General features: G+C 38.1%; 1 protein-coding gene across 1 annotated transcript in view; it reads left to right on the forward strand.

The window, feature by feature from the left end:
* Positions 1-18802, forward strand: part of LOC139735908 (uncharacterized) — a 133181-nt gene that overhangs the window by 55627 nt on the left and 58752 nt on the right. The window contains exons 2-3 of the mRNA XM_071646663.1: positions 10802-10882; positions 17212-17289. Coding sequence (XP_071502764.1) covers positions 10802-10882; positions 17212-17289 — 159 coding nt within the window. The remainder of the gene's footprint in view (positions 1-10801; positions 10883-17211; positions 17290-18802) is intronic.

The raw sequence follows: 18802 nt of genomic DNA on the forward strand, positions 1-18802 counted from the left end.
AATACGCTGGGGGATGGGTGCTTGCCGGTTCAGACGCAGGCAGGGTGCTGATGTACAAGTTAAGTCTGTTGTTAACTTTGTCTGTCTTCTGCTGGATCTCTACTGAAAGGACAAGTTCACCTTCATAGATATGTGGGTTGAGTGAATGCAGCAATATTAGTAGAACACATCAGTGAGAGTTTGAGCAAAATCGGACAATCCGTTAAAAAGTTATCAATTTTTGAAGTTTCTGCTCAGTCAAGGCTGGATGAAAAGACTACTACAGCTTGTGATGTCACATGAGTACAACGATATAAAGAAAGAATAAAGAAAATTCAACATATTTCCATTTTTCTCCCATAACAAAAGAACACTCGACTTCTCTCTTTCAGAAGGCAGGGGGAATAATATTACCCTTAACATACGTCAGTAGCAAGTTGAAGAACTGTGCACTTTATTCAAAAAGTAAAGTTTTGTGAAATTCTCTTTTTATTTTCCTTATATAGTTGTATGCATGTGACATCATATATTGTAGTAGTCTTTTCTTCCAGCAGTGACTGTGCAGATACTTAAAATATTCATAACTGTAGAACGGATTGTCCAATTTTCCTCAAACTTTCATTGATGTGTCCTACTAATATAGCTGCATTTCTCTCAATCCTTATGTATATGAAGGTGGACTTGTCCTTTAACCCTGTCTGCGCTAGGGACTTTGGACAGTGTGTACAATGCTGTGGGGGTTTCTGTGCTAAGAGGCACTCACAGCACATAAAGGGTTAAAAGGGATTTTGTCTTTACATACTGTAGGTGTTTGTGTGTGTATGTGTGAGGGTACAGGTGTGCATTATAATTTATTATAAAATGGGTTCAAGAATGTAGCCAATTGGAAGCGCTGAAATGGGTCACGTGTGCGTGCATCAATTTCTCACTAACATCTACTGCCTTACGTCACAATGTTTACACTAGCAGTGCGCACTCAATCAGTTGTTACAAGTGCGTCGCGTGCTACTATACGCGCTGTCAATCCTGTAAACAACTTCTAGTTCGGGCTGCCGGCCGGCCTTTCTTGTGTGCATAGCATGTGTGGCGTACGTATACTCTTATACGTACAGTACTTATATGTGCGGGATTTCCGAGTGCGACGTGCGTAAATGTTTGGGACGAACATCTTCGGACATCTTACAAAGGTACGTGAAAAATGCTGTTAGTTTTCGACCCATTTTATGAAACAACAATCCTGTGCATCATTTGTATACTGCGACACAAGGAGCGCTGATTTGAATGAAGAGATGATACACTGCATCATTGTCTCACACCTCTCCCACTGGTTAGTAAAAAGAATCATGGTCATTTTCATTGAGTTATGAATGAGCAAATGTGACACATTCCCAGAAATAGTTGATACAGTTTAGTATCAATAATACCAATACAGGGTAGGAATGATATGTTGTGAAAGATATATATATATATTTTTTCCTTTTTGAAAGCATCTCTAAAAAGAGCAGGAAGTTTTATGTGGATTCGTGTAAATGTCATAGGGAGACTTGTATGGCAGTGACATTACCTCACATAATTTGCATATACACTTTCAGACCAATGTAGGTGACTCTAAAATTTATAACCCGATGGCTTTTTTTTCCCGTCAGGTTTTAGATAGACTTTCTCTGTTTTCATTGAGTGAATCAACTCCATAAGTCAATTTGATCATCACTATTGTTACAGTGTTACACTAATTTCATTATCTACAAAATATCTTATTACCAGTATATTCTGTGTATAGAGATCTATTGTAGCATTTCATACACTCTATGAACATAGCTGTTGTCATTACTTATGAATCATAGTTTTTATCATTGATTATGATGATGTACATAGTATACAATTTATATGGATATCATTGTGATGTAAATATCATGATCACATGGTCAAGGCAGCAATTCATAAACTGCTAGAATGATATTTTTTAAATAGTTTTTATCAAGTCACACTTTGCTCTCATCTTTTGCTCGTTTGTGCAAGGAAAATTAATATCTTGTATTGCATTTTTGTTTCAACTGACAACAGCCCAACAAAACAGAACATACATACCCTGTGCTGACCTCCTTGTTTCAGCGAGTGAAGTTTAATAGCTTTGTTAGTTTATCCTTGGACTTCATCCATAAATAAACCATCCAATCACTGACTGGTAAGGAAGGGGAGGGGGGGGGGGGGGGGGTTAACCTGCCCAGTATCTGTTTGAGGATGTCAACTGGATCTTGATGTGAATGTGAGGGCCAAAACCTGGCTCGTCAGGGGTGCTAAAAATAATGAAGAGGACAGCCAGTTTTGACTGACAGTGCGTGCCATTGTATCAACAGTGATAACCCATATTTCACACGAGCAGGAAGCGTTGTGCAGCCATAAGAACCATGCCAGGCATACGTTTATGTATACACAACCAGAACTATCAGTACAAATGGGAGATTTAAAGTGAGAGAGCCCTCTAATTTCAAAACCATTATACCTGAAAGAGTTTCAGTTCAAGTTGTCTTCTTGCATTTCTATGTATCTGACCATTCAAAAAGACCACTCTCATGTGTTTGTATTTGCTGAAAGAAAGATTTTTTTTAAATGTTATTAAAAATACAAATAAATTTTAAGAGAGCACTATTGTCATGAGTCATTGCCAAATGGAGAAAACAAATTTCTGGAGTACTTACATGCCCTTCTGATACCAAATATCATCAGCAGATGCAATATAACAATTCACAGATAATGAGAGTGCATGCAGGCCACTATGTTTAAAGGGTCTGTTGATCGACATATGACAGTATTAAGATGCTACCCCTCCCCTTTTGGCACCATTTGTGTTGGTTAAAATGTGTGGATAAGCAACATTTTAGACCTTTTTTTTTTGTCTGAATGCTGACACATATTGAGATTAAGGGATACATTGTACGTCAAAATGATCACTTCAGCATCGTTTGGAACAATAAACATATGCACATTTTTACATGTTTGAATGGTCTCATATGTTGTAGTTGTACAAACTTTGATGTATAGTTGTATGCTTCTTCTAAGAGCTTTTATAATGTGCAAGCATGGCTCTCAGAAACATATTTGTGCACAAATTACATTGTAGGCCAGAAATGAACCCTCTCTGTGCCAGGGACTTTGTACAGTGTGTACAATGCTATGGGGTTGTCTGTGCCCGTCAGCACTCAAAGTGCACAGAGGGTTAATCACCATGCACAGTATGCTTTCTAAAGATACAGTGATGGTGATGGTTTGAATCCATGCCATGTTTCGATTTCGACTGTACTTTCACTTCCGGCCATTGGCCCACCATTAGTTCACCTGGATCGTCTATACGGAAGATCAGATTGCGTGGAACGTGTTTACATGTAGTTTGGTGTCTTTGAAAGTTATGGATCCACCCATTAGCATTGAGAGGTATCTTGTGCTCACTGTGGGAAGCAATATATTCAGTGCAACTTTAATCAGATTTTAGAAAAATTAATGGCATAGTTTATGTCTCAGATGAAATCATAAAGCAAAAGAATGCAGGAATGACTTGACCAATGCAAAGAAATGCAAATTTTTGCATTTTTTTTTTACCACACCCTACGTAGGCACACACACACACACACACACACACACACACACACACACACACACACACACGTATGAGAGAATATGCAGGTGATTTTTAGGAGTGGGGTGGCCTGGAAGGATTAAATTCATAACATCAGAAAGTACACATTTGTAACCAACACCAGAAAGTACAATTGCAGCCACTGACCATGCACTAACACTGTTTATATACTTATATTCTACTGCAAAGTATCAGATACAATGTGGCTTATTTTGTTGTTATATATTGATAGGGGTAATGAAGAAATAAAAGAAGAAGAAGAAGAAGAAAAGCAAGTGAGTGAGGAGTCAATCCTATCATTATACTTTGTATGTAGAAAATCCTCAGACAGTGTATACAATGGTCGACCTTTTAAATGACTGCTTGGGAGACAGACATCTTAATATTGCCCTGTACTGTATCTGGTCGGGATGTAAATTGGCTCGCCGGCCTATTGGTGTGTGTATCTTGGCGAGTCTGATTGGATTAAATGATTTGCGCGATGTAGAATGTTGCCATAAGCACGGTCCGCGATGTCAAAGTCTGGCCAAGGGATATTTACATGCAGTGTAATGAATACGATATCCTCCAGACTCTAACAGTGCATTGGAGCAATTTCCACACAGATCTTTCTCTAAAGTGCGTTTTGAATTAATGCACACTGTCGATATACAGTATATACCAAAAGAAACTTTGCGTTAAATTTACGTGTAACGCAAGCGCCGATCGTTACTGCGTTAATCTTTCTGCGTTACAAAATTAACGATCACCGTGCGTGAATGATCGTTACAGATCGTTACTGTGCGTGAATGATCGTTACTGTGCGTTACAGATCGTTACTGTGCGTTAATTTTTAGATCTTGCGTTAGCGGACTGGTCATGTGGACTGGGAAGAAATCTCGGAAATTGCGAGACTCGGAGATGCCTGTCGTTCTTTATATTTACTACGGACAACTTCCTGCCGGCGGAGGGCATTAAAATAGCGATACAAATACCGAAAAGATTTTGTAGTTGAGCAGAACTCCCCTGGCAATGTCGTATTGTCATGGTCGTCAAATTTGTACTCATGGGGCGCAGTCAATGGAATCGGGCAAGCAAAAATTTCGAAGCCACCTTTTTCCCCAGAGCCAACATTTTCCATCGAACATTGAACCCATGAAATCACGCATACGCAAGCCTAAAACTAACGCCGACTGTCTAACGTTAGCGATGTCACGATTTTTAACTGTCAGACACTTACCCAATTCAGGAAGGTGCAAAAGTCCATTTATATTCCAATACACAACGTGTGTCTCGCTGAATAACTGGTGGTAGTGTGTGGTGACAAAGCCGAGTATTTCGGCAGTAAAAGTAGCGGGCAGCAGAAGAAAATGTCTGCCACTTTCTGCTCGCATTATTACACTGCCAGCAGGTGAGACAAGTGGTGACTTGATAGGCACGCTTCACATGAAAGTTTACCCAGAAACATGAAAATCCCACGATGCCAAGGTGCCAGAGTGGGGAATGGGGAGGGGTGGGTAGAGAGACAGACCAATCAACAGAAGAAACCGCGCGTACTGGCGCATTCTCGGAGGTCATGAACAGTCTGGGGTCTTGGAGATGAACAGAGAAGGAATGTTTAATTAAAGATAGCTCAAGTCGAAGACCCAGGATTACAAACGTTGATTCTTTTTTTTCCTCCTTTCATTTAACATGCCTTCACATTTATGGTTGCACTCCTTAAAAAAAAACTCTCCTGCGATTTTTGTTAACTTAATGTAGCCGTTTAAAACGTCAAACTTACCATGAAAGTGTTACTACGTGTCATACAATAGTTAATACTATGCCTATTGCTTTATTCATATCTGTAAAACACAAATTTGACTACCAATGACAATAAAAAAATACTTGTATTTGTTTTGTGCGGAGATTTTTTGTCTTTGTCCTGACTAGTTCATATGAAATTTCTTATGTTTTTACGGCAGCATCAACAGCCTAAAATAAATTACTGAGAGATTTATAAATTATGAAATTTTTGGCAAACATCCACTTGAACTTCAGGCATGAAAAGCTCCTGATATTCAGCAAAAACAACTCAACAGATCAGAGACAAAGTTCCTTCAAATTTTGAAAAGTAGCACGCAGATTTGCTGGGCGTGGTAAGGTCCATGCTTTGAGATCGTCACAATCGTGTTGTCACCAGGGAGGTGGAGTGTCTCTCTTCTACTTCCCTGTTGTCACGGAGTAGTATCGGGAAGTTGTCACAAACTCCAGGATCACCCCTCCCTGCCAACTCCATGTTGCTCCCAGGGAGGCGGGAAGAGTCTCTTCCCACCTCTCTGTTGCTCCCCAACGTGCATCGTGAATGCGTGGCGTTTCTTGTCACCGTCCGTACCCGAGGCTGCTTTGTATTTGTCTTGGAATATTGATTCATTTCTTGTCATGACATGAGTGTAGTAATCGTTTTGCATGGCTATGTAAAAAATTGTGATACAACGTGTACTCAACTCGTCTTTGTGATTTTTTTTTCTTTCAGTCCAAAAGGAAGACAAAATAGTATCATGACGTTTGCAATTGTTCGAAAGGTCTGCTTTTGATAACTCACAGACTATCAAATCACCCTTGTTTTTCCCGCTCCCAGGCCCTCCAAATTGAGCAATCCACACGCGCGCGCAAATTCCTTTGCCATGTGGTTTTGCCAGCCAGCTGTCGGAATGTGCTTTGAAGTTACATTTCAGCCTGGCCTGGCTGGCATGAATGGGTGTCGAGTTTCAATCAATACCTACTGTTGTTTTATTCTTGTATTTGAACATGTCGTTTCACCTGACAACACACGGAGATCGGGAAGGTTTAGGGCTGGGAAGAGGTTTTTGTTGTGTGTTGCAACCTAATCCGGGCAATTAACCCCAGAGGGCAATTACCCCCCCCCCCCCCTAAATACTGGTTAATGGTAAGGTTAGAGTAAAGATTAGGGTTAGGTTTAGGGTGAGGAGTTTGGGTTATGGTTAGGATTAGGGCCAGGGGAAGGGTCCGGGGTAATTGCCCTGGAAGAAAAGAGGGACACGCTTTTGTTCTTGGTCAAATCGATTTTCCTATGGTGATGCTGTGGAGCTAGAAAGGAACAAAAAAAAAAAAGCAATTATGACGTCTGGCGTACTTCCGGGACGTCTTATTTTTCTTCCACTCTGAAAGTTCCTATTGTTTGGCGTTATCACTGTCGTTAATTGTTATATAGTTACCCTCTTTCGCATTATAAACTTAAAGTCCATAGAACATTCATACGCATTAAGATCACACTCGAAAAGCTATACTGGTGTGTAGTTTGAACACAGCAAAATGAAATAACGAATATCCCGCAGATTTACCAAAATTATGCGTCATGTGGGTCCATTCATTTTCTTTTCTTTTTTTTTTCATTTGTCTTCTTGTCGATGTGGGGGGTATAGATTCAGGATATACTTTTCCTTTTCCCCTTTCGGCCCGGTGCGATTACTCCTGGTGCTGACATTCTTTCTGCTCGTCTTCCGATTATACTGTTGTAAATAAATGCACATGGAGCCCCAGCTGTATCGCCAAAAAAAAAAAAAAAAAAAAAAAAAGTCTATCTAAAGTTGACCTGCAAGTACATGTACTTAAGTAAAATCTGAATCAATTAGCCATGGTACGGGTTTGCGGTTTCAATCCCCTCGAAGCCCGATATTTGCCTTTCAGCAAGACACTTTATCCACAAAAGGCCAGGGCTCCACACTAACTTTCATTTCGGTGGCCCAATCGGGCCACCAAAATGATTGATTTTTATTTTTTTGGTGGCCCGAAAAGAAAAACAAACAAGCAAAACTATCGGTCCTACTAAACATAGAAAAATAAATATCAAGTATTACTGAAGTGATACAGGTACCCACGTCTAAAATAAGGAGAAAATTTAATCATCTTATACCGTTATTCTGAGTTCTAAGATTTCGCAAATATAGGCTTATAATAGATTATTATAAAAGTTGATGCCTGTCAAATTGGTCAAAATTTACGTTTGAAATGAGAAAGTGGGAGCATTTGCAGACATTAAACATCCGACATTTGTTTTAGCATCGTAAAGAGCCAAGAAATTACCGTTATTTATTTCTGGTGGAAATTCAAGCAATCATTCAACATTTATGAGTATTTTAACACCTTCCGGAGCCGAATGTTACCGTTAATCATTTTCAAATGTAAAACCAAGCAACCGGCATTCATTCTATCATCTTACGGACCTGAATATCATCCTTATTCATTTCCGAACGTGAAAGCAAACATCCGCTCTTTATTTTATCATCTAACTGAGCCGATTGATACCGTTTATAATTTCCAAATGTACAAGCAACAATCTGTTACTTATTTTAGCATCGTACGGAGCAGAATATTACCGTTATTCATCTCCAAATTCAAAAGCAAACACCCGACATTTACTTTATGATCGAAGGAGCCGAATGTTACTTCTGTCCACTTCCGAAAGTGAAATGAATCATCTGACATATTTCAGCATCGTACGGAGCCGAATGTTATACTGTTTTTCACATTCAAACGTCATCCGACATTAAATTTACCATCAAACGCAACTGAATGTTATTGTTATTCATTTCGAAATGTTAAATTTATAGCAAATGTCTGATATTTATTTTAGCATCTTAATTATGGAGCAGAATGTTACTGCTTGTCACTTCCGAACGTCGAAAGCAATCATCTGACATTTATTTTGGCATCTTCCGAAGCCGAATGTTATTGAGCACTATTTACTTTCGAACGTAAAAGCGAACATTCGGCATTTCATCGTCGTACGGAGCTGAATGTCATTGTTATTCATTTCCGAACGTCAAAGGGATCATTCGACATATACATGTATTTTAGTATCTTCCGGAGCTGAATGTTATTGCCATTTACTTTTGAACGTAAAAGCGAACATCCAGCAATTATTTCATCATCGTACTGAGTTGAATACTATTGTTATTCATTTCCGAACGCCAAAGCAAACATTCAACATTTATTTTAGCATCTTCCGGAGCTGATTGTTATTGCTATTTACTTTCGAACATAAAAGTAAACATCAGACATTTATTTATCATCGGACGGAGTTGAATACTATAATTGTTATTCATTTCCGAACGTCAAAGCAAACATTAACTTTCACCATCAAACGCAGTTAAATGTTACTGTTATTCATTTCGAAATTTAAAAGCAAACATCCGACAGTTATTTAGCATCGTATGGAGCAAAATATTACTGTTATTCACTTCCGAACGTAAAAACAATCATCTGACATTTATTTCAGCATCTTCTGGAGCCGAATGTTATTGCTATTCACTTTCGAAAGTAAAAGCAAACATCCAACATTTATCTTGTCGTTGTACGAAGTTTATTATTATTGTTATTCATTTCCGAACGCCAAAGGGATAATTCGACATTTACTTTAGCATCTTCCAGAGCTAAATGCTATTATTATTCACTTTCGAACGTAAAAGTAAACTTCCAGCATTTATTTTATCATCGTATACGGAGTTGAAATTCGTTATCATTTATATCCGACCGTCAAAGCAAACATTCGACATTTATTTCAGCATCTTCCGGAGCCGTATTTTATCCCTATTCATTTCCGAACGCAAAATCAAATATCTGACATTAATTTCAGCACCGTACGGAGCTGAATCTTACCATTATTCATTTCCAAAAGTATGAGCAAACATCCGGCATTTATTTTTGTATAATACGGAGTCGAATATTGCCGTTATTCATTTCCATAATTAAGAGCAAACATCTGACATTTATTCTAGCAGCTTACGGAGCCGATAGTTACCGCTGTTCATTTTCAAAACTGAAGGCAAACATCTGGCTTTTTTGGTGGCCCGGCGTGCGTTTTTGGTGACGCCGGTCGCAAATAAACCATTCACGAAATCGTGATTCGATTCGCGAAAAGACTCCGCTAAATCGCTACACTGGGCAGGGGCTATGTCGTCCTTTCACCAGGTCTCGTTTCAAAACCAAAATCTCGTGTGAGTTCTTGCGTTACCTATCGTTAATTTTAACGAAACATCGTTAATTTGCGTGAGGGATCGTTACTCATCGTTACCCATCGTTACTCATCGTTACTACAAACGTTAATTTTCCCGATCGTTACTTTGCGTTACTAACGATCCAGGTGAAACCGCTTGCGTTAATGAAACGTTAATGTTGATTAACGCAAAGTTTCTTTTGGTATATACTGTAGGACCATGAAAATGAGACATTCATTTTTTTAGGGCAGAAGCTGTTGTGCCAAACTTAATTCAGTACTCATCAAAGTTATTTTGTTGCAAAGCAGGGTATTCAAAGAAAGGAATTAACATTTTGAGTGACTAATAAAATGAATGTAGTTTGCATGTTAATTGGTAATATGAGTATATTAAAGCAGTATGAAAATTTCCATGCATGTAATTACCTCTGACACTCTAAAGCAATCCTACAAAGACAAGTTAAGCCTTTAAAGAGATGGTATGGTATGGTTTTGTTTGAGATGGGGCTTCAGGTTTTTATCTTTTTGTGAGATAATGAGAAACTTCTTTTGAAATATACAAGAGAAACTTCTTTTGAAATATACAAGAGCATATAATTCTAAGAGCAATTCAAAGTTTATTTAATGAAAATTGGTTTTGAAATGGCTGAGATATCCAAAAACAAAGAAATCGTAATAAAAAGTGGGACCCAACTTTTAATAGGGCCACTTTGTTTTACTTTGTTTTTGGATCTGTCAGCCATTTCAAAACCAATTTTCATGAAATGTTACTTTGAATCACTCTTAGAATTGTATGCTCTTTCATATTTCATAAGAGGTTTCTCATATCTCCCAAAAAGTAAAAAATTTGAATTTCTCCTCTCAACCAAAACTATACCATCCCTTTAAGGTGATATGTGTCAGGGGACACACACACACCACACACACAGTTACAATGTTTACTGACCGATGATAGTGATCGAGGAATTTGACAGGCAACCTATTTGTTTAGGGTCATGTTGTATATGTTTGTTGAAACTGGCGGCCCGGAAGTAAGCATGCAAGCAAAAAGTGAGATAAAGAAACAAACAAATGAGTTGTTCTTGCAGTGAGACTAGCCATGAATCTCTCATTCTTCAGTTTTAAAGTGTTTTGTTTTGTTTGTTTTTGTTCCATGATATGTCAATACTTTGATACAGTTTCTTTTGTTATTGTTTGTATCTTCCCTGCAGTACGTTGGCTCCTTCTCAGTGGCACATCTTACACCAAGCAGTCGGGCTGAGTTTGTCAGGCTACAACTGCAGTCATTACAGGTAAGACGGTCGCTCTAAATTCTCCCTATAAATCACATATAAATGTAAATACAATGGACTCTCCATATAAGGTAGTCCTTTGGACTGGCAGTTTTCTTTTGTTATATTGAAATTATGTTAAAACCAAGCAAATAAACAATAAAAATACATAGAGTGGATCATGTTGTGGCCTGAATTTTTACTTTGCTGTAACCAGAATTTTGTTATAACCTTGTTCGTTATAACGGGAGTGCACTGTATTTCAACGCTAGCAGTCAGATCTGGACGCTGGCTGTACACTACGTACAAATGAATGAGGTGATATTACGCATCCACTGGCAACACGCGGAGGTCAAGTGGGGTCACACTTTTGATGTTCACTTGATTATTTCCCTTGATGCGGAGTTATAATACAGCAAGCAAGGGCAGTATATGCGGTTAGTGCATCAAATTTTTTCAATTTTATTATGATTAAAACATTGTCGATTCACAATAGAAATGCATTTTTCAGAGCTTATTACTTGATATTTCTTTTCCAAACATGTAACAATTGCTGAGAAAATCTACAAACTATGTCAGTGTGGAGATAGACATTGTGCTCCATGTTTTTTGTGTATGATCAAATACAGCTCACATTGTGAAATGGCACAGCGTTAATTGTCGACACATTGTTACAGAAATTAAATAGCACTGCTGCTCTTTGAGTTAAATTGACAGTTGGGGAGAATATAAACTTCCAGTCATAAATTGAAAAATGAAAGAGAATATATTTTTTTGTTTACAATGTCATGAAGAAGCTCATCAATGTAGCATCTATCTACTTCAGACACAAAGATTGTATACGAAGGACATGCTGTAGCATACTACCTTTTGGGGTCAAGTTAGATTATTGCAAAGGTAGATATTTTTGCAGTAGTACTTTTTTATGCTCTGCTGGGGAAGATAGATTTGCTGTGTCTTTAATTTTGCGGGATGAAAACAACATATTGTTACTCATAGCAAGCAAAAAATTTGCATGCTTTTATTTGCACCCTGGTTGCTTGTTGAATTCGTTTCGGGACATAGCACTGTTGAGAAATCACCTCTGGGCAGATAGTTTTAACCATGCCCCTCGAAGCAGTCGATATTTGTATAATATACCAGGAGCTCAATTTGCATCCCTGAACATTGTCCACAGTGATTTTCTTAATTTTACATTTTTCTCATGCGGTATTTTCTTTGCGCCTTAGAGCTAAATGCTAAGTGTTACAAATATTCTTCCGGTACTTCCTGAAAAGCTGAACACAGGCTTTGATGGAATGAGTTATTGAATGAAAAGATTCTGCCCAACCTCACATTTCATATTTAAGATACAATGGTGCACATACAATGCAACTTGGCTCATAAAGAGCAACGCCCACAAGTGTGGTAAATCAACTGGATTTGTGAGGTTCGTCGAATAGCATTACATTTTTTAAGACCTTTTTTTTTTCTCATCGGAAAGCTCTCACATATGCATACATCATATCCATACGTCGTATAAAGGAGGTAAGGCTTATTCGCAATGCAATGCTGAGTCCAGCATAAAGTATACATCAAAATGATGTTTTGAGCATCGTTTCGTACGATTATGGTATATCCATACGACCTTTTTTTATTAACATCTGAAAGCTCTCACATATCCATACGTTGTATAAGGAGACAAGGCTTATTCGCAATGCAATGCTGAGTCCAGCACAAAGTATAAGAAGTGCAGAGCCAGCATAGAATTTGTACTGCCCAACGAAGATACTCGCACATATAATGAGCATCCCATGAAAGTTCAACTGAGCGCAACGTCTGAATGCTCCCATACAGCTATCGAATAACGGGATGTTTCATCTGAATAGACTCATATCAATATGTCGTATATGAAATACATCGTATAAATGTACAAGAAGTCGACACGTCTGAAAGGACCCCATGTTCTCTCTGTTATTTGGAAAACGAAACCGACCATGATTATTGCCCACTAGAAAATGAATAGAAATGAGATTTGACATGACAAGATTGTCTGCTTCTTTTATGTCCTCCACAAAGGCAAATCAATGCCAAAGGTAATAGAAAAGATTTGCTTTCATACACCTAAATCACCTGTGCATCCAATTTTGTGTTTGCAAGTATCATTGATGATGATATTCTGAAGAGAGAGAGAGAAAAAAGTCCCGTATGACTCACCCTCCTCACTCTAATGCTTCTATACACCTGTACACAGACAGATATTGTGTACACATACCAGAAAAAGAACAACATTTCATGAAAGACGTCGACTCACAAAAGGGAATGAACAAAGATGTGCATCAGCCCTGTTCAGAACCATGTTTGCCAAACAGATTAATTGTGGGGGCCGTCTAATTGTATGGATGAAGTTGTTGGGCTTTAAAACCCAGAGTTTGACTAGATGTATTTGACACTTCTGTGTCATTCAATCCAAGTTTTAATAGCAAGGCTAGTCAGTGGCATATTAAAGTGTTGTTACCTGATTTATCATGAATAATTATATCAGCACTTCCTGAAGGTTGATTGCTTTTCCTGTGAATTGCTTTGGCTAGAAGTCTTATCACACCTGGTTCAGTTGTGTGCCAAAATTCAATGTGTGGTGAACAGGGAAGCAGTGAACTGAAATAAAGTGAAATGACGTAAATGCAAATAACATCAAAATAGAGGCTCATTTGTGGGAGCAGACAAAGTTATGATTAAAGAAGGATGAGTCAAAGATGAATGAAAGTGGAACAGAATAAAGACAGGAGAAAGCAACAGCAAAGCAAAAATGTGTTTTTTTGTAGTCAGAAGATGATGCTACATTTTTACTCTTTTGAGAACCATTTCTATGAATGCTGCTGTTGATAAAGATGTATTATAATTCAGATAGAACTTATTTCTAATCATGATATTTATGCCAAATACTGTTTTCTACCTGTATACACACATGTCATACAAGTCATTAAATGGCAATTGTGTAATTGCTATTAAAAATAGCAGATTTTTGTGAGATTTCACCAAATCATGCTTTCACGTTACAGTGCATAGCATTTAATGTTTGGTCGTGAACAGTACAGATATTATGAAATTGAAGGACATTTGAAGCACAATTTTTAAAACAAGAATTCTTTTTACAACTGATATCTGGCTTCATTCTGTACATGTTTGTCCCTTAATCAAATGATAAGATTCTTAATTGCTGAGCTAAGATACATCACTGATTCTCAAAGCTCATCATAACTAACAAGTGAATTTTGAGCTTGTGCTTTGTGTTATTGTTTCATTCGTATGAGAGGGATCTTTTTCACATAGTGTGAAATCTTGAGTATAGCAGAAAGTCTAGGGTATAGCAATAACTGTAGTAGAGCAACTAATCAAGGAGTATAATAATGATATTGATAATAATGATGATGATGATGATGATGATGATGATAATAGTAATAATAATGATGATGATGATGATGATGATAATAGTAGTAGTAATAATAATAATTATAATTATTGTTATTGTTATTTTTATTATTATCATTATTATTGTTATTATTATTATTATTATTATTATTATCATTATTATTATTGTTGTTAGTAGTAGTAGTAGTAATAGTAGTAGTAGTAGAAGAGGAGCAACAAATCAGGGAGTATAGTAACAACTCATAAGGCATAGCAGCAACTCAGGGGGTACAACAATGAGTGAGGGGTATAGCAACAAGTCTGGGGATGTATCAAGAAGTGTGGTGGTATAGCAACAGGTTGTGGGGTATATATAGCCACAAATTGTAGGGTATAACAACAAATTGTCGGATATAGCAACAAGTCAGGGGATATAGCAGCAAGACAGAGACTATAGCAACAAGTGTGGGTTAAAGCGGGTAGTCTGTGGTATAGCAACTTTTCAGCAGGTAGAGCAACCAGTCTGGGGTATAGCAACCACTTAAGGGGCATAGCAACAAGTCTATATAGCAACTAGTCTGTGGTATAGCAACAAGTCAGGGGGTATACCAACAACTTTGTGGTATAACAAAAAGTCAGGGGTTATAACAGTAAGTATGGAGTGTAGCAGCAAGTCCAGGATATAGCAACAAGTTTGGGGTATAAAAACAAGGTTGGGGGATAGCACCAAGTCTGGGGTAAAGTGAGAAGTTTGGGGTATAGCACATAGTCTTGGATGTAGAATAGGAACAAGTCAGGGGTATGGTCACAACTCTTGAGTTTTACAATGGGATAGGGGCTGGTTCTCCTAAGACATCGAGCAAAGATCCATGATGGCATGTTGGGAAACACTCTTGACAGGTAGAGTCAGTATCATTCTCAGTTTTGTTACTCTGGTCCTGTTTAGAATGGATGTCATCAATAAAGTGGTGCCTGAGTCACATCACATAAACTCTGGGGGTAGTTCTCTGCACCCAGCTGATCAGCATCATGTCTTTAGGACATAAAGGACATGTGTCAGGGATCTGTATCTTGGTGCCACTGGCAGTAAACTGTGAATGATGTGACTTGGGTGGTAAAATGTCACTTAGCAGAGAATCTGGTAACATTCGACTCTGATAGCGGTCCTCTGGGAGATGTCCAGGGAGCTAGTCTTCACTTCCAAAAGTTCCTTTGAGTACTTTCACACCTACTGAAAGTGCATGATTTGAAACATGATTGTAATGGTGCATTAGTAGAAATCATGATTCAAATTATTCATTTATGCTGTTTGAGTGCAAACTGACATTGTAGTGTTTACTGTACAAAGTATCTCATGTTTGGGATATGATATTTTCAGCATCATTCACAGGTTTGTTTCTGTGACAAAAAGAAATAGCTTCTTTTTTTAAAAAAATCTCTGATGACAGCTTTGATAAGGTAGCGAAGCACCAAAAAGTTAAATTCAAATTTCCCATTTTCTGCACTCCCCTGCTGAAAATAGCCGATTGCATTGAAAGTCACTCTGCTCTTGCTTCGTGTACAATTTGAGATAACAAGCAAGACTAATGCTAATATTTCATATGCTGAAGATGCAGTTCTGTGGATTCACAGGATGATGCATGTATTTTGCTTTGACCCAGTAGGTCATGTTTCCCCCTCCCCCAGATTTTCCAAAATAAATGTGAAATCAAGACAGACATTGTGCAGCATGAGCAAAGTATACATACTTTGTGCACAAAGTGAATACAAGGTTAGATGCCCTGCAAAATCATGAATTGAAACAGCCACACTTGAATGATATACGTTTCAGCGACCTGCCTTAAAAACTGAATGAATGTGAACTTTCAGATTATGGCTTCTGTATGTATCATATGATACATATAAATGTTTATTGGTAATGACATTGATCATAAAAAAAAAGATAACCCAGCAAAACAAAACAGGATTCAGAGATCCAGGTATGAGGTAAAATCAGAAAGGGATGTTTTGACTTGGAATGATTCCATATCTGAAGCTAACATCCGCTCTTTATTCTGCATACCAGGAAACATGTCCGTAAAGTACATATACAATTAGGTGCAGTACAAGTGGAAGGCCATCCTAGTATTTCATTAGTTAATTGGAAATGCCTGGCATGGATGACTTACTGTAAAAGTGGATATTTTTGCGCGACTAATTTTTTTGCGCTTTGCCGGGTAAGAAGAATTTCGTGTTTTGCCGGGTATTCAAAGAATTTCGTGTTTCAGGTATTCGAAGAATTTCGCGTGTTTTTAATTCCACGGAATCAAGACATCAACTGCTGGAACATATGGCATGCAAAAATATTTGCGTGCTTATAATTTCGCGCTAGCTTCTGGTGGCACAAAATGTGCGAAAATTTCAACACTGCAAAAATTTTCACTTTTACAGTGTATGTCCACCAGTCTCTGTAGCATTTTCCCTTCTTTGGATAATTTCACAGTATTAGGGCATTGAATGTATAAAACACACACTGGCTTTTAGAAGAATGTGATACAGGATAGAGAGAAGTAGAAGAGAAAGATAGAAAGAAAAAAAAAGAAGAGAGGGAGAAGGAGAGGAAGAGGTATATGAGGAGGTTATCAGAACTACAATTTGGCAAAAGAATAGATCTGTGAAATTGATATGCTTCAAAGATGCATGAACATGTGCTCCTTAATTGAAAACACACATACACACACACACCATAACAAATGTGCAATATTCCCCTTCGGTTTACTGCGCTAACACAAAATGGTATAGATGGGACCAGGCTGTCTGTGAATGTTACGATTGGTTTCAATTGATAACACTGAATCATGGCCGTTTGTCCATTTGTATGTAAATTACATTCTGTGAATATCAATAATTGTGCATAATGGTAAGGATTCAATGTGTTGTTATGACATTTTCTTCATCTATTCCATATTTGTTTTCCCCAGAATCCCAAGAAGTCCAGGCCTGTAGTGCTGTTTATTTCACTTTCTGGGGTGAAAGTCTGCTCCCCTGAAGATGAAAAGGTAAGAAGACAAGTGACAATGATGTACAGATTGGTCCCTGTCTCTTTATCTCATCACTCTTCTTCTTACTTTCTCTTCATCCTTTCTTCTTGGAGTTGATTCTGATGTTGAGTCTTTTATAAATGTTATTGTGCTGTTCCTTTACCTATCCTCTTTCAGTTTCACTGATTTCTACTAATTTCACTACCACCACCACAGTGATTTAAATTTTCTCACAAGTGCTGCTTCCATTAGTACTTGCTAGTATTTTTTACTACATCTGTTTCTTTGACTGATTTTGTTAGTACTTCTGCTGCTGCTGTAACTGTTATAGTGTTGTTACTTCTACTCTACTAATATTACTACCGGTACTCCAAGTATTGCTACCACCATTACAATAATAATTATTGCTACTACTACTACTACTGCTACTTCTGCTACTACTTAGAATACATCTGATTTAGCCTCCATATCTGTTCCTGTATCTCTCATTTGAATGTGAAACTCAATATAAAAGCTGGAAGAATTCACAATGACAGCAAGTGTGGAATTAAATTCAGCAACATGATAAACAACAAATTGGATATGTCTTGTGAATGGTTGATTCTGAGTAAGTTATTTTCCTCTCATACAGAGGCACTTCACATGCCTCAAAACAAAACATCTTTTCTCGATGAGGTAAGGATGGAACCAAAGTTTATATTTAGCTTATGACATCACAAACCACACCCTGAATGGATACCTGCTCCCCTAATTGGAGACAAACTTATTTCATATTTGTCTCATTTTGTCATGCTGTGCGTGCCAGGAGGGTAAACATGCCACACGATACCCCTCTCTGAGAGGACCAGCTGTGATGATGCTGGCCTCTCTATAAAGTTGCCATGGCAACCAAAACTAGCTCCAAAAGCTGAGGAAGAACTGACCTACGTCAGCACCATTCTTCCTCCCCCATTAACCCCCTCAACCCTCCCCCCCCCCCCCTTGGAATCGTGATATTGAAAAGGGACAGCTTGTATCCCTTCTTCATGAACTTCAGATGTTATGGCTCTCTGAGGAGTGGTTCCGAGGGGGCCCAACACCTCACAGCAGACTTGGCAGAGAAGAAGCAGGAAGAAATATGGGATGACATGATAAACTGCATCGGTCAGTCAAAGAGACAGAGACACAGAGAGATATAAAGAAAGGGGGGGGGGGGGAGAAGAGAGGGAGAGGGAGAATAATATGGAAGGAGAGTGGCAGAGATAGAGACTAGCAAGATGAGAGGTGTGGGAAGAGAAGAATCTATAGGGTTGATGGGTGTTGATTAGACATTGAAAATCAATGTCAATCAATTCACCACATGTAATATTAGAGATGCAGATTTTTTTGGAAGACATAGAAAAGAGTGGAAGAAGTGTGGGCCATTAAAGATAGACTTGACACAATATGAAGTGCTGATGTAGAAATTACAGAGAGTAAGAGATGAGGTAGCATTGTGCACATTAAGTTGATAATATGTGAAGAGAATTTGATAAAACTGACTGTGTCTTGT

The sequence above is a fragment of the Diadema antillarum genome, unplaced genomic scaffold (assembly GCF_040938485.1).
Source record: "Diadema antillarum isolate AM-2024a unplaced genomic scaffold, OU_Dant_1.0 seq00000604_RagTag, whole genome shotgun sequence".
Taxonomy (NCBI): domain Eukaryota; kingdom Metazoa; phylum Echinodermata; class Echinoidea; order Diadematoida; family Diadematidae; genus Diadema; species Diadema antillarum.